We start from the raw sequence: 24,853 nt of genomic DNA on the forward strand, positions 1-24,853 counted from the left end.
GCTGGACATTAGCTGAGTTGTAACTGATCAATGATATTAGTTTGGGGTCAATAACATGTTTTAGCCATGTGTATGCAAAAGAGAGAAAAAGAAATAAAAACTCAACAATTTTACTGACAAGGTCTTCGGGGGTGGGGGGAAGAGGACACTGTATTCCAAAACCCCCTTGCTCAAATAACTCCAGATTTGCAGCACTAGCCCTACCAGAGCTTGATACAGCACACCAATTTACAATACAATAGGAACATGAATTATTTTTTCTACATGCTCTAAAATCCACGTTTTAAACAGTAACTCATATTTAAGGTTGTGATGAGCTTAATGCTCCTTACAAAATACCACAATAATGGATGAATTGGAATTAGGCTTTATCTACACTGGACAAGTTGCATCACTTCAAATTTACCAATATAATTAAAGCAGTACAACCCTCCCTACTGAGGATGCAGTGATAGTGGTATAGGTCATCTTTATACCACTATCACTGCATCACACTTGGGCTTTTACTAGTCTATTTCAGTAAAAGTCACACTCCTAACCAAAATAATTATACTTGTAAAACTTTTAAGTGTAGACCAGTTCTCAGACAGTTAGGCCCCAACTCAGCAAATCACTAAATAACATGCTTAAATCCATCCCTATTTGGCAATGCACTTAAGCTTGTATCAGGACCAAAGCCATCACTATGTACCCATCAGCCAGTTAATGGCCAATAAGAACAATACATATGAAAGTATTCCATATGGTTCAGAACAGCTACCTCTCAACATTTGACAATGGCTATTTATTGGTTGTATTTCCCCCCCTCTTTAAAATGGAAGTCTAATCATTTTTTTAAAAAAAGCGCTAAATGGATATACTCACGCCTCCCAGCATGATCTGCAAAACTCATGTCCACAAGACATATCCACTGGGTCTTCAAATACAGAAATATTACACATACAAATGTCACACTGTAGATAAAGAAAAAAATACAGATGAAGGAAAGAAAAACAAACTCCTGTGTGCCATGTGCAGAACTCATGAGAATTACATAATAAAAATATAAAACCAAACTACTGTAAGAAAACAGGCCATGTACAAAGTAGGGAAAAATCTTTTATGAATGTATCGATGAGAAAGTGTTGCTTTATGTTCAAAAAATTGAAAATGGAAAGGTGCATGTCTTCATTTCCACACACCTCCCCACAAACATTTAGTAAATATTTTAGGAACCTGTGCAACAATTTTTTTTATTGCCTTCTGGGATCTCCACCACCTCCAGCCTTTAAGATGTTGAGCACTCTTAGCTCCCAATAAAGACGACAGTGCACCAGTAAACTCCATGAGAGTTTTGCCACTGACTTCAATAGCAGTAGCAGGGCTTGTTAGATAAGGTCAGTCATATGTCAGAGGAGGTATTCTGCCCTGCAAAGGATCAGGTCCAAGGCAGGGTGGAGCAATTTAAATAATTGATTTAAAGTTATGATTTTAATCACTAGATCTAAAAAAAAAAGAATAAAAAAAATCAGGTTGAGGTTTGTAAAACTGATTTGAAAATTTGTACTTTGCATCTTTAGATCAAAATGTATAATGAGCTAAATTATAAAGGCTCCTTCCTTCCTTCCTTCCTTCCTTCCTTCCATGTTATTAGTGGTAGGATATCTTATTTGAATTTTATAAAAAGTGCTATCAGAAAAAAACAAAATATTGAAAGTTAAGACCCTGATCTTGCAAACACATAAAGAGATACATGTGTGACTGAATGCACCCTGTAGGTGTGTGTGGCCCTTCCTTGCTGTCAATCTCAGAGGGAGGCCACGTCTCTTTGCTGTCAGGCCCCTGTAAGGACAGTCTAAGATAATGGGGAAGTTAGCAGTCTCAGTGCTCGATCCCTCCAGCACTGTGGGAGGACGTGCAGGCTCCGGGAGGAGGCTCCAGGCTGGGGTAGGGGGTTAGGGTGCAGGAGAGGGTTCGGGATGTGAGATCTGGGAGAGTGTTTAGGTGTGGAAGGTGGCTTAGGGCTGGGGCGTGGGTGCAGGGTCTGGGAGGAAGTTAGGGTACGGGAGCGGGTTCTGACTGGGGGAGGCGGTTCAGGGGGCAGGCTCTGGCTGGGTGGTGCTTACCTCAGGCAGCTCCCAGTCGGCGGCGCAGCGGGGCTAAGGCAGGCTCTCTGCCTGCCCTGGCTCCGCGCTGCTCTCGGAAGCAGCCGCTGTGTCTGGCCCCTAGGCTTATAAATTTTGTGTTTGTCTCACATAAGGATGTTAATGAGGCCCAGGATTTGTCTTTTTGTGCATAGATGAGCATTTTAAGTGAGAAACATCTTAATAGAAAAAAATCTCTACATAAAATCTGAAATTCTAACAATCGTACTTGTTTCTTTAGTTTTCTAAAAGATCCATTTTAACAATTGAAGACTGTAAAACAGGAAGTAAACTAGCTATATATATACACACACATACACACATAGACATATACACATACACACACAATTTAAATCCAGATATAAAACTAATACCACAGATATTAAACTACATCCACCATCATATTTCATAGTGGGTCTGATCCTGCATTCCCATCACAAGCCCCCAATACTAAGAAAGGGAAATATACAATATAACATACATTTGTCACTTCATTTCACATGAAGTTATATTCCAGGAAAAGTATTGCAGCAGATATAAAAAAGGATAAACTATAATGCCATGTACCTTTTTTGTACTATTTTAAAATTAGAGAAGGGTTGTCTGTATATATGCAAAGTTTTACTTTGATATGATGCCCAGGGATAACCCAGTTACAAAACTATGCATCTCCTAAAAAATAGGTCACTGAGCACAAATTTTATAAAGTTACAGCTGTGGATTAAGAAAAAGAGAGTTCTGTCTTCCAAAAGAGCATTATTGATTTTAATGAAAGATGCTTTTATATCTGAAATTTGTGATAGCCTTGTAAACTGCTTAGAGCAACCCTCACACAACAAAATTATTTATAATCTTACAGTACAGTAGTAGGCTGACATTTAAAAGGCAAACAAAGAAAACTTTGTTTCCTAATGAAAAATATAAAAAGGGAAGATTCAAAGCATTTAAGTATGTTCAAGGAAATGGATACCATGGAACTGAACATCTAGATAAAAAGTCTCCAAAGAAATGCTGAGCTACACACACTTGGTATGATCCTAGCTTGTTAAATCAGAAGTCCTACATTATAATGGTGGCAGTCAAGCTGAAAACAGTGTCCCTTGTTCCAGCCACATGCTCAACTTGTGTCATTATAAAACCAATTGTTAAAATGAATCAGCACAAGGGGCTGGACCAGGCGACCTCTTGTGCTCCCTTCCAACTCTACATTTCTATGATTCTACGCACACTTCAGTGTTTGCTTACATTTAAGAAAGAAAGAAAGAAAGAAAGAAAGAAAGAAAGAAAGAAAGAAAGATCTCATGTTCTTTCCAAGGTTATTTTGCAAAGGTAAATGACAAAATAGTTCTCTCGCACTATGTTGGGGTGTGTGAAGAAGGTGGGGGGAGAGAAACAGGAGGGGGAAATCAGTTCAATTTCCCAATTAAATTTCAGTCCTATTTGTAAGGAACTAAAAACATACTTTAAAAACTAACTGCACAATGATTATGGAAGATTTTCTCACAAGTTGCAAAGCATTATATACCAGAATAACTTTTAAATAATATTTAATACATTACTTTGTGCCTCTAACTATTCACAAAGTAAAAGGCAAGGAATCTTTCTTAAGAATAAATCATACCAGAATTGTCTCAATATCTCCTGGTGACAGGCTGATTTCATCAGGGGAGGTCACAGAAGAGCGAGTGGTGCGGGGAGTTCGTGGTGAAGGGAGTGTGTCCCAGGCATTATACCCACTTGGAGGTGGAGTTGGCATTTGAACACCTGAACGTTGGCAGCAGTTCTCTGGATTAGACATCCATGCTTCAAGTAATTTCTCCCTGTCCCAGTCTTCAATAAATATATAAAGAAAATTATTTAGCTATTATAGGATATGGATTTGTTTGCATTTTATGATTGCCTCATTAAAAAGATCTATATTTTACTAATAAAAGTTAGAGGTGAACATATCTTTTGAAATACTGGCGACCGCAGCCCGCAATGGACACTACATTTTACAGTATATATTTTGGGATAACATACAATGTACATTATTTACAGCTAACACCACTGCTAGTATCTCCCTTCTATTAATGTCAACCATAAACTAAATGGAAAACTTATTCTCACTTTCATATGATAAAAGTTGACCATTCAGTTTAGATCCATTCTATTTTTTTATTTTTTTTTAAGAACCACATTTTTATTGATTCAAGTGAAGAGTTAAAAGCAAAAGAAAGAAACTTTCAAAACAACTGTTCACAATAGGTATTACGACAATATATGAAACAAGCAATTATTACAAGTGATAATTTCTTCATGTTATGTCTGATTCTGCATTCGTTGCACACCCAAAACTCTCACCGACTTCACCAAGAATTTTTGGGAGCATAAACAATGTGGAACAGCCATTCAGACCCCATTCCTGAAAGCTCTCATGCACAGTAAGTAGTCCCATCATTTTTGGTGAGACTACTCATGGGATTAGAGCTACTGCTATGGAGAAGTATAAGAAGTTACTTAAGGACACTTACAAAGTCAGTTATTACAGCTATCAAATGTTAACATCTTGGGGTAGATTGACACACTGGAGAAATTCTGGCCCTGTTGAAGTCAATGGGAAAACTCTTGTTGACTTCAGGGTATGTCTACACTGGAATAAAAGACCCATGGCATGGCTGTGGCTGGCCTGGGTCAGCTGGCTCGGGCTGTGGGGCTAAAAATAGCTGTGTAGACGTTTGGGCTTGGGCTGGAGCCTGGGATCTAGGACCCTGTCCTCTCATGGGGTCCTCATGAGGTTGGGTTCCAGCCTGAGCCTGAACAGTTATACAGGAATTTTACAATCCCGCAGCCCAAGCCCCGCAAACCCAAGTCAACTGACCCAGACCAGCTGTGGGTATTTAACTGCAGTGTAAATGTACCCAGGGGGACCAGGATTTCATCCATTGCTACTAATTCTCTGTAAGAGGCTGTGGGTAGACGTAATGCCCCAACAGCAATTCCCCATCAACTTCTTTCCTTGCTCCGGGCAGGAAATAATCTGCTACTGGCCCATAACAGTATCAGATTACTATCTTCCCACCCTGTGCTGGCTCAGCTCTGCTTGCCAGTACATTTATGTGTGGGGAGAGAGAGAAATGTGGAGCCTGCTTTGTCTCCTATCCACAGACTGGCAACACAGGCCAGCCCACATAGGAAAGTAGTATGAAGAGGTCTTGTACTCTCTTCCTGCCCTCCACTGGGTCAGAGGACAAGTGACAATCTTGCTTTTATAATCATAATTCCCCTACGTGTCTCTTCTAACAAGGGGCAGGATATCAGCATATGAAAGTTTCTACCATCTACAAAACTGGAAGTTCTGTGTGCAGCAGTTGTCACCATTTTCACTAACTTCTGACTGTATAAAACTGTGCATTTTCTAATGCTGTGTATTGGGGAAATTGTCGCTCAACAGTCTGAGTTTCCTATGGTATAGCTGTAAAAAGTTTCACATGTTGTTATCTCTTTTGAGACTGTTGTTCAAATAATTTGGTTTTAAGAACTTACAATATGAAGGCTTTTGTCTAAGTATTACATTGAGACAATTTTACTTCCACATATGAAAATTATTCAGCTTGACCTGAAATAGCTGAAGCTTTTGCCATCTACACAACAGCCCATTTGCATGATACATTTCTTAAATACAAAATTAAAAATTATCTGAATTTAAAAAGAAATCATTTATCCTTGCTAGGATTTTTTGTAATTCTACAATCAAATATTACAGTGACCCTTCTATAGTTTTCACGTGTACAAATATTAAGTTCACAGTTAAAGTTTTCTATGGTACAAATGAACTACAGTAAAACAAATGTATACAGAGAGACAAGGTAGGTGAAGTAATAGCTTTTATTGGACCAATTTCTGTTGCTGAGAGAGACAGGTTTTTTTAGATCTGCCCCAAGGAAGAGCTCTGTGTAACCTCAAAAGCCTGTCTCTCTCAGCAACAGAAGTGATCCAATAAAAATATTATCTCACCTACCTTGTCTCTCTAATATCCTGGAAGTAACACAGCTGCTACAACATTGTACGCATAAATGAATATATAAGCAGTTATTAAGATCACAAAGATTTTTTTTAAATAGTTTAAAACTGCTTTATTTCAAATCTAAAAACAAACAAAACATTCAACAATGTTAGTTTGTCAAATTTCCGTGCCACTTTGAAACTAAAAATACCAATATAGTGTAAAGAGCATCCACATACATGGATAGATTCAGATTGAAAGACAAATTTGAACTGACATACTTTATCATATCACTATGATTTTAAGCCTCAAAAAACCCCTAAATTTTCAAACAGTGTCAATCATACAAAAGTTCATTTTATTTGTCAACCTTAAGTATCTGATGTTTAGAAAAACCCTAAATTTTCAGTTTTTATGAAGCAGATGTATAATAAATAAAACTCTCTAGGTTATTGTAAATAAAAATTGCATATGTACTATAAGTAAAGAACAAAATATAAGTTTCAGAGTGGTAGCCGTGTTAGTCTGTATCAGCAAAAAGAACGAGGAGTACTTGTGGCACCTTATAGACTAACAAATTTATTTGAGCATAAGCTTTCGTGGGCTAAAACCCACTTCATCGGATACATGCAACCTCCCTGGTCACTTGATTACAGACCTCAAAGTTGCAATACTCCAACAAAAAAACTTCAAAAACAGACTCCAATGAGAAACTGCAGAATTGGAATTAATTTGCAAACTGGACACCATTAAATTAGGCTTGAATAAAGACTGGAAGTGGATGGGTCATTACACAAAATAAAACCTATTTCCCCATGCTAATTTTTTCCCCCTACTGTTACTCACAGCTTCTGGAATGGATATGCAAACTAGACACAATCAACTCAGGGCTAAATAGGGATTGGGAATGGCTGAGCCATTACAAACATTGAATCTATCTCCCCTTGTAAGTATTCTCACACTTGCTTCTTATCAAACTGTCTGTACTGGGCTATCTTGATTATCACTTCAAAAGTTTTTTTTCCTCTTACTTAATTGGCCTCTCAGACTTGGTAAGACAACTCCCACCTGTTCATGCTCTCTGTATGTGTGTATATATATCTCCTCAATATATGTTTCACTCTATATGCATCCGAAGAAGTGGGTTGTAGCCCTCGAAAGCTTATGCTCTAATAAATTTGTTAGTCTCTAAGGTGCCACAAGTACTCCTGTTATTTTTGCGGATACAGACTAACACGGCTGCTACTCTGAAACCTGGCACAGCTTCTTGTCAACTGTTGGAAATGGGCCATCCTGATTATCACTACAAACGTTTTTTTTCTCCTGCTGATAATAGTCCACCTTCACTGATTATTCTCGTTATAGTTAGTATGGCAACACCCATTTTTTCATGTCCTCTGTATAGATATATCTTCCTACTGTATTTTCCACTGCATGCATCTGATGAAGTGGGTTTTAGCCCATGAAAGCTTATGCTCAAATAAATTTGTTAGTCTCTAAGGTGCCACAAGTACTCCTCATTCTTTTAACAAAATATAAGGAGCCCCGTTTACTAGTGATATTATGAAAGTATTCATTTTGCATATCAGTAGGTCAATCACACTGAAATTTGCTTATTGATTTTTAATATAAATGAAAATGTTATGGAGACAAGTTTGCATAACTTGTCCAAACTGTAAAACATTTTAAAGATTTCATTCATTCCATTTCATCTGCTTAAGGTTATGTTACCTGTGTAACATTATTAGATTGCAATAACAAAAAATTGCTACTCTTATTACCAGCATAACATATGCCATTTTACATATTATTTTGTCTTTATAATCTTTTAAACAGGAACTTATTGAACTTGAGATATTGCTAAGAGCTATAAGAAGTCCAATACCGATATTTGTAGTGCCTTTTTAAATTAGTAGTCGCAGCAAACACGTCCTGCTTGATGGATTCCACTGGTTTTTTAGTAAATCATGAGCTGCAGCATAACATAAGGTTATTAGCTGAGCTGTACCTCTTTTACCCTGAAATAAATTATTTTAGTGTGAGCTGAATTAGAAATTAGAGTGCTCTACCTTTCATCCTACAAGAATGAAGTTTAAAAAGAGATAATAGTATAAATAGTACAATAGAGATAATAGTATAATGGTTGGTGTGACAGAATCCACAGGGTGCAGCCTGGGACTGTGGGACCAATGTGCCCCCTGAACTCTCTCCAGCCTGGGCTGTCTCTCACCAGCAACGCCTCCAGGTGCTGTTATCACTCAGCACAACCGCATGTGGAGATCCCACACCCAGCTAGATTGCATGAATGCTCCCCGAGCCACTCATCAATCACACAGAGAAAGGCACCTGATTCAAATCCCCCTCCAGCTCCCAGCACTGTACCCCAGGAATATACTGTCTTGCACTGCTCAAGATGGGCAGTGCAGACTTATTAATTGGTTCACCACTTCATCAATGAAAGTGAACATACACCAGTCTTTGCAAAACCTGAGCAGATTTACCACACACTTCAGGCAAACTCACCGGTAAAGATAAACAGTAAAACATATTTACTGACTACAAAAGATAGATTTTAAGTGATATTAAGTGATAGGCAAAAAGTCAGAGTTAGTTACCAAAAGAAATAAAATATAAGCATGTAGTCTAAACTCTCAACCCTATTAGGCTGGGCAACAACTAGACTAAGCAGTTTTTCTCACCCCACTGCATATTGCAGTTCATAGTACACAGATTTCACCCCTGAAATCTGGGCCAGTACCCCCAGTTGGAGTCTTCAGAGTGTCCTTGTTGCTTGCAGCGTAGGTGGGTGAACTAGAAAGGCCTAGCATGTGGCCACTGTGTCCGTTTTATACCCTCAGTCCATGTGCTTGGAAACACAAGTCCAGGCATGTCTGGGTGAACTGCTGAGTCTCCCGGCAAGGTTGAGTAATTCTCCTGGTGTGGCCTCATGCAGGTGAGTCATTGAATTGTAGCTCCCTGGCTGGACAATGGTTGTTGATGGGTTGTTTCACATTCCGCCTGGGTGCTGGTTACTTTCCTTGCTATTGCCTCTGGGGAGCTAATATCTGACTGATTTCCCAACTTACAGCATGTTTTAGTGACAATCATACAACACAATTCTCATAACTTCATATGCATTAATGATATACATATATGGATAGAGAAATGACTTTCAGCAGATCATAACCTTTCCCCTGATACCTTACAAGGCATGCTTTATATTTAAGATCATGATTATATGGAAATGTGGAATATGGGGGTTACAGTATGCTCCCCCAAGGTATAGAATGTCACAGTTGATAGGTCAAAAAACAAAAAAACAAAAACCACTAATTTTTTCTTCTCTAGTTGCAATTTTATGTAATAATTCGCTTTCCATCCCTCTCCCATAAATCTTCTGTGCTCTATTAGTGAAAAAACAAACAAAATCCCAATCCCAGCTCTGACGAACAAGCTGTACTAACAAATCCATGCTTTTGTGTGACAGAGGAAATCAAAGTTTGTCAAGTAAATAGATTTCAAGGTCAAGTTTCTAAAAAGGCGAGTAAAATGCATTATTATTAAATATAAGAAAAATACCTTAAGCTCATGTTCTTTGAATTAAGAAAGTTAGAATTAAGCTATTATTATTATTATTATTTTGTCTCTTAAAAAATTAATGGGAAAATATTTAGAGTTTGGCAATGCTAATTTATGCAGAGTGGCTTCTGGTTTATATCTTAATTTAAAGATAAACATATTCATCAGTTATTCAGTCATGTTACATAATCACACCAATTATATGTCCTTATTTTTATGTCAAACACATTATTAAGTTTTAATTATGCTTGGTTGAATAATTTCCAATTTATACTGAATAAGCTAAAGGCAAAAGAGCCTGCTTTCTCAGGACTTGCAAATTATGTCTGTACTTCTCTTTAGGTAATGTTCAATTGCATTAAGTTACAACTACACCATGAAGGCAACATCAAGAGAATGACCCTGTAACCCAGACTGATTCCTTCTCAAATCTCAATTACTGCTCTCTAGATGGTGGCAGACATGTCTGCACAGTTTACATCAACCTCATTGCTTTGAGACTCAGACTTCCAGCATGTAATACATAGCACTGCCAACATTTTGTTCTTAAGAATGTCTGTATGGGTTACAGAATTTGCCATCTGAGAAGCTTCAGTCTTAACTAAGTATTCTTAAAATTCAAAATATTGTTCTCCTTATATATTAATACCATATAAGGAACAAAGCAAATTAGCTAAATTAAAAAAATATTATGCAATATCAGTTACTTGTATGTGATTAGGTTATCATTTAAACACAATGATAAAAGTTAGTCTCTGGTATAATTTTCTATTAAAGGTACACAATCAACTTGAAAACTAGTCAAAACTAAAAATAACAAAAATAGTTTCAGGTACTACACACCCACTTGTGAGACATTCTGCCAATTTCTGTGGTTTTAAAATCACACTTCCCTATTTTAAATTTTTCAGTTGCTATGCAAGAAACCCACAAAAAAATAACTGAAGCCCATTCTAGCAAAGGGATTAACATGCATAACTTTATATTCATTGGAACTACTCATGTGCTTAAAGGCACTACTCACATCCATAGTGAGCACATGCTTATGTGCTTTACTGGATCAGACCCTGAGGCCTCAATCCTGCAATGTGACGTCTGGCAGGCAGACTATAGAAGGTCCAGCTGCCTCCTGATCACCCTCTCCTGGCCATAGGTTACTCTGCAGCACCCTGCCTCTGTTTCCCACTCTCCCGGACCCCTTAAGAACTGCACACAGGCTTCTCTCTGGTTTAACACCACCCTTACCTGGGGCTGGTTTAATAAGAGCAATAGTTCAAAACCATCTTCAGGATCCCAAAATAAAGTCCATCACCACAACACAAAAGTTCATACTTAGGTCTGGCATCTTCTCTCTCTCTCTCTAAAACCCCTCATGCTTCAAGGCATAAACCAACTTCTAAGTACTGGGAGTTAAGTGTTGTACAATTTACTAAAATGTTTAATAAATATTTGGAGGGAGAAAAGAAGACAAAGGCAAACTTTTCCATTTTCAATTGTTCTAACATAAAACTACAATTTCTACCTGTTAAATTCAGAAAGGTTTTTCCTACCGCATCTCCCTTTAAAAGCATCTGGTATTGGTCACAGTTGGTAATAGGATACTGAAACTACATGGACAACTGATCTGATATGGTAATTCCTATGCTCTTATCTGACTATACAGGGGAAACAGTGAAATGACTATCCACGAAGTGTTATCAAATGCACAAATCAACAAACTGAATAACCTTTCAGTTATAGTAATCTTAGGTGTTATTTCTAACTAACGTAGATAAACTAATTTCAGAAAGAATTGTGATTTTGAAGTTGCCCATGTCCTTTTCATTTCAATGGAGTTACACCAGGGGTTAATTTGTCCCAGTGTGTCAAACTAGAAACAGTAGCTTTTCAAACAAGGATGAATATAAGAGGAGGTTTCTGGAAGGCTAATTTAATTGCTATTATTCACATCCATGTTAAACCTATTACAATGAACATATCAGTTTTATGTAACAGAAAGAAGAGGGTCTGTTTTTACACACTCACTATACACACAACATATTTAGCAGCAAACCACCATTGGTTTGACTAAATAAATATAGAAATGGACTTTTATGAAGGTCAGAACTTCAATATGGGATCAACTGTCTAAGTAGTTCCACTTTTAGGCCTCAATTTTGAAACAATAAAACCTTGTTTCTCCAAACAGCTTTAACTCAAAACTTCTTAGATTATGATCCCCAGTTTCAATCACTTTCCTATTAACTCCCCTGTTTGAACGTTTTTGATATACTACAGACAGTCTGAATAAATGGGGATATAAAACCATCTTTATGAACACAGTTAAAATGGAAATGCTACTTCAAAAAGAAGTTGGTTTTATTTTCTACCACAACATTCAGCGCTAATCTATATTTTGGACAAAAATTTCAATTGCTAAATAGACTAGCTGAGTGGTAGAGTTATGTCACAACAAAATACTGTAATACATTTTTCTTCTTCAAGTGTCCTCTGCATATTCCCGCTCTCGGGATGCACAGAGGGGGAGCAGCAAGGACAATAGAAATTCTGGTAGCAGTGTGTGTTAGGGTGCTCACACACCTCCCTCCCTTCCCCCAGCATATGAACGTGTTCTGAGGGCATAGCTTTGAAAAGTGGTATGGCACTCTTTCTTTGGCACAGGCTATACTTTTTGAAGACGACCACCAGAAGGAATGTCCACAGGAAAATTTCCAATATGTCATGGAACCAGAAAGTGGCTCATCGCACGATGGCAATGTGGGAGTAGTTACAGCATTGTCTTCTTTGGCAGAGGCGATCTAATTTCATGAACTAGTTGATAGGATGGCATAAACTTTAAAATTACCATCAGTAGCTTTCAATGAGGCTATGCATCCAGGCTGACATTTTGGGGGCTACTGCAAAAAGCAGGGTTTTGTTGCCTAAGCTAGAAGGTATTTGGAAACCAGCAAAATTCCTATGGTCCAATCCATCATTGTGCCAACCAATTTCAAAAAAGGTTGACAAATTATACCAGATCCCTTATGAAAGATTCTCTGTTTTCATGTAAACCCTCAGCCAAACTCTGATTATAGCAGTATCACTTCAAAGAGCAAGGTGAAGTCTTCAACCTTCTACCCCTTATGCTATAGAAGAGAAAAAGTTGGGACTCTAGGTAGAAAAATGTTTTCTTCAGCTTTTTTAAACATGCATGTGCAAATTATCAAGCAGTGATGGCCAGGTATTAGTTTCAACTGTGAGATAAGAGAGGAGTCTTTACCAAAAATCTCCCAGAGGATTACAGGAAGTTGACATTATATCTCAACAAACAGGGACAAAACTGGGCTAAGCATGCCCTCAGGACATCATTTGATGTCCCCGATACCATCTCAAAAGCTGTTGCATCTGCAATAGCGCTACATAGGCATGCATGGCTACGATCATTTCTTTCTATGGAAAGAGCATCTAAAATAGAAGATCTACCCTTTAAAGGGGATGGACTATTTAATTCAAAAACTTATGAGGTACTGGAAAAGATGAAGGAGACGCGTTCCATGGCAACCATCTCCCTATCAACAGAGAACACCTTATGCCTATGTTCAGGCATCACAGGCAATACCACACACCATTTTCTTCTTTGTCTTATTATAAGAAAAGCTCTATATAAGCTCGAAAACTTGTCTCTCTCACCAATAGAAATTGGTCCAATAAAAGATACTACTTCACCCACCTTGTCCCTCTATAATGAGAAGAGGCAGTCAGACTATCAACAGCAACACCAATAGCAAGCATTCTCTCAAACACAAGAGAGGAAGGAAAGCCCAGGATGAGGTCAAAGAAATTCTCAGCCCTGGTCTACACTACGGGGTTAGGTCGAATTTAGCCACGTTAGGTCAATTTAAAAATGACTACGTCCACAAAACCAACCATGTTCCGTCGACCTAAAGGGCTCTTAAAATCAACTTCTGTACTCCTCCCCGACAAGGGGAGTAGCGCTAAAATTGACCTTGCTGGGTCGAATTTGGGGTAATGCAGATGCAAATCGACGGTATTGGCCTCCAGGAGCTATCCCAGAGTTCTCCATTGTGACCACTCTGGACAGCACTTTGAACTCCGATGCACTAGCCAGGTACACAGGAAAAGCCCCGGAAACTTTTGAATTTCATTCCCTGTTTGGTCAGCATGGCGAACTCAGCAGCACAGATGACCATGCAGTCCCCCCAGAATCGTAGAGCGTAGAATGTTTCTACGCTCCCCCATCATCTCCGTCCCTGAGGTTATCACAGTTTAGAAGGCGAAAAAAACGCACTCGCAATGACATGTTTTCCGAGCTCATGCAGTCCTCCAGCACTGATAGGGCACAGCTTAATGCATGGAGGCATTCAGTGGCAGAGGCCAGGAAAGAATTAAGTGAGCACGAAGAGCGGAGGCAGGACACGATGCTGAGGCTAAGGGGGAGCAAACGGACATGATGAAGCATCTGTTGGAGCTGCAGGAAAGCCAACAAGAGCACAGACCCCTGCTGCATCCATTGTATAACCGCCTCCCCTCCTCCCCATGTTCCATAGCCTCCTCACCCAGATGCCCAAGAATGCGGGGGGGGGAGGGGGAAGAAGTCCCGGGGCACCTAGCCATTCCACTGCAGAGGATGGCCTAAGCAACAGAAGGCTGTCATTCAAACAGTTTGATTTTTAGTGTGGCTACAATAAGCAATGTGGCCTTGTCCTTCCCTCCTCCCCCACCCGGGCTACCTTGTCCGTTATCTCATTTTTTTTTTTTTAATTAATAAAGAAAGAATGCATGGTTTCAAAACAATAGTTACTTTATTTTGAAGGGGGGAGGGTGGTTGGCTTACGGGGAATTAAAATCAACAAAGGGGGTGGGTTTGCATCAAGGAGAAACACACACAACTGTCACACCAAAGCCCGGCCAGTCATGAAACTGGTTTTCAAAGCCTCTGTGATGCGCAGCGCGCCTTGCTGTGCTCTTCTAATCGCAAACAGCGCCAGCGAGTTTTTAAACGTCCAAAGGTACATTCTACCACCATTCTGCACTTGCTCAGCCTATAGTTTAACTGCTCCTTACTACTGTCCAGGCTTCAAGAACCATGGGAGCAAGGGGTAGGCTGGGGTAGGTGCGACCGTGCGGTGCTGCCGGCTGGGAGAGCAGCCTGAGGCAGAAGCCTCCAGCTCGCATGATATTCCAGGCAGGACTGAATCTCCATGAGACAAAACAAAGAAGAGAATGACCTGGAGTCACTCCCATTTATGTCCAGGCGTCCCGACCGACCTCACCGAAGTCTGCCAGGAGCACCCATGTCTGCCCAGGTGCCCCTGACCGACCTCACCGAGGTCGGCCAGGAGCACCCAGGAAATGACGACGATGGCTAGCAGATGTACTGCACCGTCTGCTGCTGCAAAGGCAAGGAGCTACTGCTGTGTAGCAATGCAGTACTGCGTCTGCCAGCAGCACCCAGGAGACGTACGGTGACGATGAGCTGAGCGGGATCCATGCTTGCCGTGGTATGTCGTCTGCACGGGTAACCCAGGAAAAAAGGCGAGAAACGATTGTTTGCCGTTGCTTTCACGGAGGAAGGGAGGCCTGACGACATGTACTCCAAACCACCCGCAACAATGTTTTTGCCCCATCGGGCATTGGGAGTGCAACCCAGAATTCCAATGGGCGGCGGAGACTGCGGGAACTGTGGGATAGCTACCCACAGTGCAACGCTCCAAAAGTTGACGCTAGCCTCGGTACTGTGGATGCACTCCGCCGACTTAATGCGCTTAGTGGGGACACACACAATTGACTGTATAAAGTCGATTTCTAAAAAATCGACTTCTATAAAATCGACCTAATTTCGTAGTGTAGACATATCCTCAGACACATCCTCCTTGCCTAATGTTAGGCTTTACGTTTGACATGTTGATCGAAAGCTCTCAAACAATTTCAGAAAATCCTATCCTGTCCGTCCCAGTTTTACAGAGCATAAAATATTGCCTCACACCCTTTGTCTCTCTAATATCCTGGCACCAACACGGCTACAACAACACTACATACAATCACCACTTCAGACACATGTGTTTTAGACACAGTAAAGGAAGATTATACTGTCCAACTCAAATCCCTTCCTTCATGCATCTCACCACAATAGCTATGTTTTGTCCTTGAGTCAGACAATTTCCAGTACAGCGTCTTAGCCTTTGGCCTCTTCAGTGGACCCAGAGTTTTTACCAAATGCCTGGCTCCAGTAGCAGCACATGAGAAGGCAAAAAGTTTTCATCTTCCCTTACTTAGATAATCGGATGCTGAAGGCCCCATCCAAAAAAGAATTACAGAGAGCCAATCAGATGACCTGTTCTCTATTTTGAGCATTAGGGCTTTTCATAAACAAAGAGAAGTCCCTTCTGATTCCATCACACAGGATTCCCTTCATTGGAGTGATCCATGACTCCATAAAAAGAAGAGCTTTTGGAGAAAGTTTTTGAAAATCACCACCATATATAAATACAGTTTCTGCAGCCCTCTCAAAAGGTAATGTATTTTCTGGCATTATTAGGCCTCATGGCATCTACAACATATGTGACTCCATATGCCAAGTTAAGAATGAAGCCACTTCAACAACGTCTGTTACAGAACTTCAAGCCCTTTAGGGACTGTATATGGAAAAATACTGGTGCAAGGAAAATTCATCCCTCTCTAATATGGTGGTTGAACCCATAGAATATCCTCAAAGGAGTATTGTTCAACCCACCTACTCCTATGTCAACAGTAACCACAGATGTGTCCAAGATGGTCGCAGTGGTGTGCTCACCAACCTTTTTCATTTGAGGTCTTTGGAACTACACAAAATCCTTATTAAACAAACTTGCTAGAACTGAGGGCAATCCATCAGGCTCTCAAAGCTTTTCTTCTGCAGTAATCCAGGTGGTCACAGACATGTCTTCAGTATATGATTTGAACAAACAAGACAGAACTCGATCTTCTTAGCTATGCCACGAGGTGATAAAGCTTTGGGACTGGTGTATCCTCTACAATATTTAACCAATTGCCTTTCATGACATGGGAGAAAAAACGGTTACTCACTTTCTCGTAACTCTTGTTCTTCGAGATGTGTTGCTCATGTCCATTCCAACCAAGTGTGTGCGCGCCGTGTGCATTCCAGCCAGAAGATTTTTCCCTTAGCAGCGTCCGGAAGGTCGGCCTGGGCGCTGGAGTGGTGCCTTCATGGCGCCCAATATAGGGCTCTGCCGACCCTCCACCCCCTCAGTTCCTTCTTGCCGGCTATTCCGACAGATGGGTAGGAGGGTGGGTATTGGAATGGACATGCACAACACATCTTGAAGAACAGTTACGAGAAAGTGAGTAATCGTTTTTTCTTCTTCGAGTGATTGTTTATGTCCATTCCAACCAGGTGACTCACAAGCCAAAGCTTAGGAGGTGGGGTCAGAGTCGTGCACCGATTGGAGCACAGCGCATCCAAAGGCCTCATCGTCTCTGGCCTGTTGTGTAAATTGCATAGTGAATGTATGCATCAAGGACCACATGGCTGCCCTGCAGATTCTCTGGGTGGGGACCTGCGCCAGGAATGCCGCTGAGGAGGCCTGAGCCCTGGTAGAGTGGGCGGTAATCGGTGGGGCGGGCACCTTCATCAGGCCGTAACACTCCCGAATGCAGGATGTGATCCATGACGAGATGCGTTGAGAAGAGACAGGGAGACCTTTCATTCTGTCCGCCAGGGCCACAAAGAGTTGGATGGACTTCCAGAACGGTTTAGTCCTCTCTACATAGGAGGCTAGGGCCCTACGTACATCTAGTGAGTGCAGCCTGCGCTCCCTATCAGAGGAGTGTGGCTTGGGATAAAACACTGGGAGGAAGATGTCCTGGCCCATGTGAAACTGGGAGACAACCTTCAGGAGAAAAGCTGGGTGAGGTCTGAGTTGGACCTTGTCCTTACGAAAAACTGTGTAAGGAGGATCGGACGCAAGGGCCCTGAGCTCCGATACCCGTCTAGCCGAGATAATTGCCACGAGGAACGTGACCTTGTACGAGACACAGAGCAGGGAGTAGGTCGACAGTGGTTCAAATGGAGGGCCCATAAGTCTGGAGAGGATTAGATTTAGGTCCTAGGCTGGGACAGGCTGACGCGTCTGTGGGAAGAGCCTGTCTAGGTCCTTGAGGAAACAACTGACTAGAGGGTTTGTGAAGACCGAGAAGCCGTCTGTGCCCAGATGGAAGGCGGAGATGGCGGCTAAGTGGACCCTTATTGATGACAGGGACAGGTCTTGTTGTTTTGGTGAAGGAGATAGTCCAGTATGAACGGTATGAGGGCAAGCAACGGCGACTGACTGCGTTGCTCCGGCCAGATGGAGAACCTCTTTCACTTGGCAAGGTACGTTGCCCTGGTGGAGGGCTTTCTACTACCACCAAGGAGTTGTCTGACTTGATCCAAGCATGACAGCTCTGCGGTGTTTAACCATGGAGCATCCAGGCCGTGAGGTGGAGCGACTCTAGATTTGGATGCAGGAGTCGGCCACGGTCCTACGTGATCAGATCCGGGACCAACGGTAAAGTGAGCGGTGCTACGGACATTCCCAGGAGCGATGTGAGCCAGTGCTGGCCCGGCCACGCCGGCGCTATCAGTATGACTCGGTCCCAGTCCCTGCGGATCTTGAGGAGCACCTTGTAGACCAGCAAAATTGGTGGAAAAGCATAGAGCTGGCAGCCCCCCCACGGGAGGAGGAAGGCATCCGCGATGGATCCCGGACTGTGACTCATGAGGGAGCAGAATAGCTGATATTTCCTGTTGCCACGGGTGGCGAACAGGTCTATATGGGGAGACCCCCAGATACAGAAGATTAAGCTCGCCACATCCGGCCGGAGGGACCACTTGTGGCCGTGGAAGGTCCAGCTGAGACTGTCCGCCAGCTCGTTCTGCACTCCTGGGAGGTATGATGCCTGCAGGAGGATTGAGTACTCCACACAAGTCCCACAGTGCAAGGGCTTCCCGGCATAGGGGAGAGGAGCGTGCACCCCCGTTTGTTGGTATAAAACATCGCCGAGGTGCTGTCCATGAGGACTGAGACGCACCTGGGTTTTGAAAGCGTGGCATGCCAGTTGTACTGCTCTCAGTTCTCTGACATTGATGAGCAGAGCGAGGTCCGCCTGAGACCAGAGGCCTTGAGTCCTGAGGTCCCCTAGATGAGCTCCCCAGCCCAGATCCGAGGCGTCTGTCACCAATGAGAGAGAGGGCTGAGGGCTGGCAAAGGGCACTCCCGCACAAACCACTCACGGGTCAAGCCACCATAGGAGGGAGTCCAACACCGGGCAGGGCAGGGTTATGATGCTGTCCAGAGCGTGTCAGGCTGGCCGATACACTGACGCCAGCCAAAACTGGAGTGCACGCAACCATGTGTCTCAGCAGCTTTAGGCAGTTCCTTGCTGTGGTCGTGGGGAACTTTCTGAGGCCTTGTATGAGCGAAACCTGGCTTCCGGGAGGTATGCCCTGGCTTGAGTCGAGTCTAAGACTGTCCCTATAAACTCTATCCTCTGCACCAGGGAAAGAGTAGATTTGGCCTCATTTAGGAGGAGACCCAATTCGAGGAAGGTCCTTCTTATGAATTCAACCTGACCCTGCACTTGGGCTCTTGAGCGGCCCCGATCAGCCAGTCGTCGAGGTAAGGAAAAACCTGTATCTGGAGCTTGCACAGGAATGCCGCAATGACTGCCATGCACTTTGTGAATACTCGGGGCACTGTCAACAGTCCAAACGGGAGGACGGCAAACTGATAGTGGCCGTTGCTCACCACGAATCTGAGGTAGCGTCTGTGATGTGGGACTACTGCGATGTGAAAATACGCGTCCTTCAAGTTGAGGGCGGCGTAACCAGTCTCCCAGATCCAATGAGGGGATAATGGAGGTTAGCGAGACCATGCGGAACTTGAGTTTCTTTACAAACTTGTTGAACTGCCGCAGGTCCAAGATGGGTCTGAGGCCCCCCTTGGCCTTCGGTATTAGAAAATACTGGGAGTAAAACCCCCTTCCCCTTAGCTCCTGAGGAACCTCCTCCACTGCCCCCACAAAGAGGAGGGACTGCACTTTTTGAATTAGAAGTTGCTCGTGACAAGGGTCCCTGAAGAGGGACGGGGAAGGAGGCTGGGTGTGGGTGGGCACAGAATGAGTGAGGATCACTCTTGGGCATAAACTTGCCACAGGCCTCACAGAGCTTAAACCCTGGAGACCCGGGCATACCTGAGAGGGGGAACCTTGTGGGGAGAGGGCCCCAAACCCACTAACTATAACTATAAGGAACAACTATTAACTAACTGAAAAACTATATAAATGATATGCTATCAGACGCTGCTAGAGCACTTGCTGCGGGAGCGAACGAAGTTCCAGCTAGCCGTCACCGGCAGTAAGAAGGAACTGAGGGAGTGGAGGATCGGCAGGGCCCTATATTGGGGGAGCCCCGGCCGACCCTACGGACGTTGCTAAGGGAAAAATCTTCCGGCTGGCGTGCACGCGGCGCACACACACCTGGTTGGAATGGACATGAACAATCACTTGAAGAAGAATACAACAAGGATGCAGATCATCTGAGCAGAGATTCCTCACAGATGCACAAATGGTTTCTAAAGGACTCGGTGATTCAGAACATTTTCTATCTTTTGGGGATTTTGGACATAGATCTGTTCGGCACTAGATTCAGTATGAAATGTCCCCATTTTTATCAAGAGCAGGTTCAGACAATTTATCAGTGATAGATGCATTCATCCTAGATTGAGGAATGGGTCTGATGTATGCATTTATCCCATTCCCTCTAATCCTCAAAGTTCTAACGAAAATAAAACAAGATTCAGCCAGCGTGATTTTAGTTGTTCCAGCATGGCCAAGGCAACAATGGTACACCAAGTTGCTCCATTTATCCAACGTCAAATACAAGACGCTCTGTTTTCCACAGACTTACTGTCCCAACAGAGGGAAGGGTATTCCATCCAGATCTTCAATTGTTACCTCTATTGGCTTGGGCAACAGGACTTTGACAGATTTAGAAAGACCTTGTTCCTCAAAGGAGCAGCTAGTTCTTATTAATGCTCAGAAATCATCTACCAGAAAAAGTTACAATTTTAAATGACAAAGATTTGTTATGTGGCCAATCTGGTAGAAATGTTGACCAGTTACAGTTCCTATACAATTAGTTTTAGAATATGTGTTACACTTATAACCAACGGGGTTGTCTCTCTCCTCCATTAAAGTCCATTTAGCAGCAATAGCAGCATTCCATACTGAGGTTACGGGAAAAATCTATTTTCTTGCACAAGGTGGTGAACAACTTTTTAAAAGGTTTACTGACTCTTTATCTCTCAGTACAGGGCCTGCTCCCTCCGTGGAATTTGAATTTAGTTCTATTGCAGCTTATGTCTTCCCCTTTTGAAACTGTAGCAAGCTGCTTCTTCATTTATCTCTGAAAACAGGCTTTATAATAGCAATCACTTCTGCTTGAAGAGTTAATGAGTAACATGCATTGACAGAGGACCCTCCCCCCATACTACTTTTTATAAAGATAACGTGGTTCTTAGACCATACCCAAAATTCCTTCCTAAAACGATTTCAGAGTTTCTTGTAAATCAAAGTATTAAATTTACCTGTATTTTCCTCAAATTTCCACACAAGTAATGGGGAATCTAGATTACATCCTTTAGATGCAAAGAGAGCACTCTCGTATTACCTGGACAGAACTAAGAATGTAAGGTCTTCTCTTAAGCTGTTTATTTTGTATATCAGCACCTCTAAGGGCCATTTCAGCGCAGTATCTCTCTAGGCGGATCAGACGATGTATTGGGGAACATTGTAGAGAAGCTTCACTCTCTTCTCCTGTTCCTTTTAGAGCCCATTCTCCTAGAGTGGTTGCTATATCTATAACATTCATTAAATATATCCCCCTCACTGAGATATGCTGGGCTGCTACATGAAGTCCAATTCACACTTTTACAAGACATTATGCATAGTATCTGCCATCCAGGTCTGAAGCACTGCTTGGCAGAGCGGTGCTTCAGTCATTGTTTAATTAGGACTCTACTCCCTCTTTCCACTGTAAGATATTGCTTGGGAATAACTCAGTGGTTTGAGCATTGGCCTGCTAAACCCAGGGTTGTAAGTTCAATCCTTGAGGGGGCCACTTAGGGATCTGGGGCAAAATCAGTACTTGGTCCTGCTAGTGAAGGCAGGGGGTTGGACTTGATGACCTTTCGGGTCCCTTCCAGTTCTATGAGATAGGATAGGTATAAACTATCCCAAGAGTGGGAATATACTCGAAAAAGAATACACATTTTGTTGTTAATTATTTTCTCTTTTTCTTTCAATTATAGCTCGAAAAGAAAAAACCCTCATGAACATGACTTATTTTGCGGAGACAATTTCTAAAACTGTCTGAATGCTTTTTTAGTTTTTGATTACCATGTGCCCGAAGCAGAGCTTCTGCAGTAAACAGTGGAGCTTGAAGCATGTCCGCAGATTCCACTATCAGCATATCCTTTAGCCTTCGCAAATCCTGAAGTCTTAGTCCCTCATATGGCTTTGAAAAGGAAAAGAAAAAGACAGGTTAGCTCTTCAGAAGTAGAGATTTTTCCAGTGAACCAATAATTTTGCATTAAACTGGCAACAACAATTTAAACATTTCTACTACCTAACAATTATCTCAAACCGCAGACAGAGGAACTACCCTCTTGATAGGTAAGTTGGGGAAGAATTCTTTAGTTTGACTCATGACTGTGAAGATTGACAACTATATCAAATTATACGAAGACACTGTAATCTGGTGATGTTCATTTATAGTGCATCAATTTTACATATTTCAAAGCCAAAAGAAGATACATCTACAGTTCTCTGATATTTCTAGAGTTCAGTCATTGAGATGGTCTAACTCTAAGTCAAATGATTAAAAAAAAGAAAAGAATCTAAATTACTAGGTTTGCATGGAACCCAGCTGGTGATATGGCTGAAGACAGGAAATCCAAATAATTCTTATTGGAAAAGTTAACTCATTAGGTAGCCACTAGAATTCTGGAGCCGTTCAAAATCTATTTCTGAGGGATGGATAAGAAAAGAATGCTAGACCCAGGATTATCTGAAGTAAGATATTGCTTGGCCTGGCAAAAATGCAAACACAGGTAGCAGCTGGATGACTTTTTACTGACCTCATATGTGCTGAGGGCCATTACCTTGGCATTATCCTGGGGGCAGGAATGCTGAAGACTTGGATAGAAAGAAAGGGAAGGTATAATTGGCTGGCGTCAGACTGCAGGCCACGTGAGGCAGCACGCACCTAGTCAGAAGTGGGAATGGAGGTAATTGATTGGTTGAGTGGTCTGAGCATACAGCTATAGGTGGCTGATCCATCGCAAGTACAGAAGTTCAACTGTGCAGTTTGGGCAGCAGTGGCCACGGACATGAGCAGCTTAAATGGTGAGAACCAGTTTCAATCCCCCTGCTGGTTTCAGGGTGGCATCTTCTCTTACAGTGTTAGCAATAGGGTCAGGTGGAAAGGCAAAAAGGCAGCAACTCTGAGGTCACAGTCCAGCTCCTATGGCCAAGATATGAGAGCTGCATTCTTACTCCTTAAAAATAACACAGGAAAAAATAAAGTCTATACTAAGTCTTATACACCCATGCAGACACCATCCAGGTGAGAAGCAAGGGACTGAGAAAATGATATACTGGCCTTTTAAATAGTTTTTTATAATTCACATTTACACTACAGTAAATAAAAGAGTCCATCTCACACACTGGGCATCCACAATAAACTCTCAAAAATACATCTAATAAACAAACTCCAGTAATTACTCACAAGCAGTAGGATCCATCAGCAACATAAACTAGCATCAATTGATGGTAGAGCCTGCTCTCCTTTCTGGTACTAGACAATTCCCCAGACTAGTGTGAACAGAAAAGTGGACCCAGAGCCCTGCCTCTTCTTTGTCCTCTTTTGGAAAGCATGATGGAAGTGGTTCCTGCATTTCCTTATGTAGGCTGCACAAAACTGGGGAGAGTTTCCTTGTGCCTTCCTGTTGGTGCACACCTATGGTGGGACTAAGAACATTCTGATCCTTAACGGTCCCTGCTAAAGTAAATCTGGGTCGTTTGCTTGACAGCCTTCTAGAATTTGATTGACCTATTTAATTTCTTACAAAAAAGATAACTTATGAAAACATGGCAAATTGACAGGGATACAAACAGCTGGGTGCTCAAGTGATTACATTTGCCTGGATATGCTCTAAAAAAATTGGGACAATGACTAAACCCTCTGGACTTTATCTGAACTGTAGTTTAAATTATCATTGAAAGAATATAAATTAGCTTCATCAGCATGACAACCACCACCTTTTAAAGACAGAATCTATAAGGGAAACATATTTCTTAATGATATCTGCAACATAAATGTATATTCAAGGAACTAACATTTCAATCTGAAGTGCACAATTGTTCTAAGTTATGTTTAATTGGTTGTTTCTATGTTCAATACTGGCACTTATCTCATTTGAGTAGTAAGTGTTATACTATCTCAGTTGGAACGTTCCACACAAGCCCCAGAAAGCATTTTTAGATTCTCTAGTTTTAAGAATTTTAATTTGCTCTTTAAAGCAATATGGGAAATATTCCTTACAACCGTGTTTTAAAAATACATATATTTTGTTCACAAAGTAATATATTAATCCATAAAAAAACATTAAGGAGACAAAGTTAAGCAGTCAGGAGTCTAGAAATGGTAATGGTAATGTTGCACACAAGCAGAAAATTTTAAATATGCCCTCTTTGGCAAGATAATACGTTCTTTAATTATATGAACACGTACCGTTTCTCAAAGTAATTCAAAAAATGTTTTCTATGACCTCAGATGTATGTGTAGCTCATATCTGAATAACTCATATAGGCCCAGATCCAAAGCATATTGAAGTCAATGGAAAGACGCCCATGATTACAATGAACTTTGGATCAAACCTTAAGTGCACAGAAGAACTCCTTCAACTCATTCCATCTGCAGAAACCCTTAGATTATAATTGAGGTCTGTACTGAAAAACTTGCACTTTGTGTTTAACAAAGAGATCTCCAGACCTTTAAACTATACTGTAACTTTGGGATGTTCTATGTTCTGTCACTTTTTCAACCCATGGAATAACAGTTTTCCAC

At 41.7% G+C, this 24,853-nt stretch overlaps 1 protein-coding gene across 1 annotated transcript in view; it reads right to left on the minus strand.

Annotated features, from left to right (window-relative positions):
* ANKIB1 (ankyrin repeat and IBR domain containing 1) overlaps nucleotides 1-24,853 on the minus strand; it is a 182,070-nt gene that overhangs the window by 48,835 nt on the left and 108,382 nt on the right. Inside the window, exons 5-7 of the mRNA XM_065398591.1 lie at nucleotides 22,123-22,240; nucleotides 3,745-3,953; nucleotides 865-953 (exon numbers count right to left, since the gene is read on the minus strand). Coding sequence (XP_065254663.1) covers nucleotides 865-953; nucleotides 3,745-3,953; nucleotides 22,123-22,240 — 416 coding nt within the window. The remainder of the gene's footprint in view (nucleotides 1-864; nucleotides 954-3,744; nucleotides 3,954-22,122; nucleotides 22,241-24,853) is intronic.

This window comes from Emys orbicularis, chromosome 2, assembly GCF_028017835.1.
Source record: "Emys orbicularis isolate rEmyOrb1 chromosome 2, rEmyOrb1.hap1, whole genome shotgun sequence".
Taxonomy (NCBI): Eukaryota; Metazoa; Chordata; order Testudines; family Emydidae; genus Emys; species Emys orbicularis.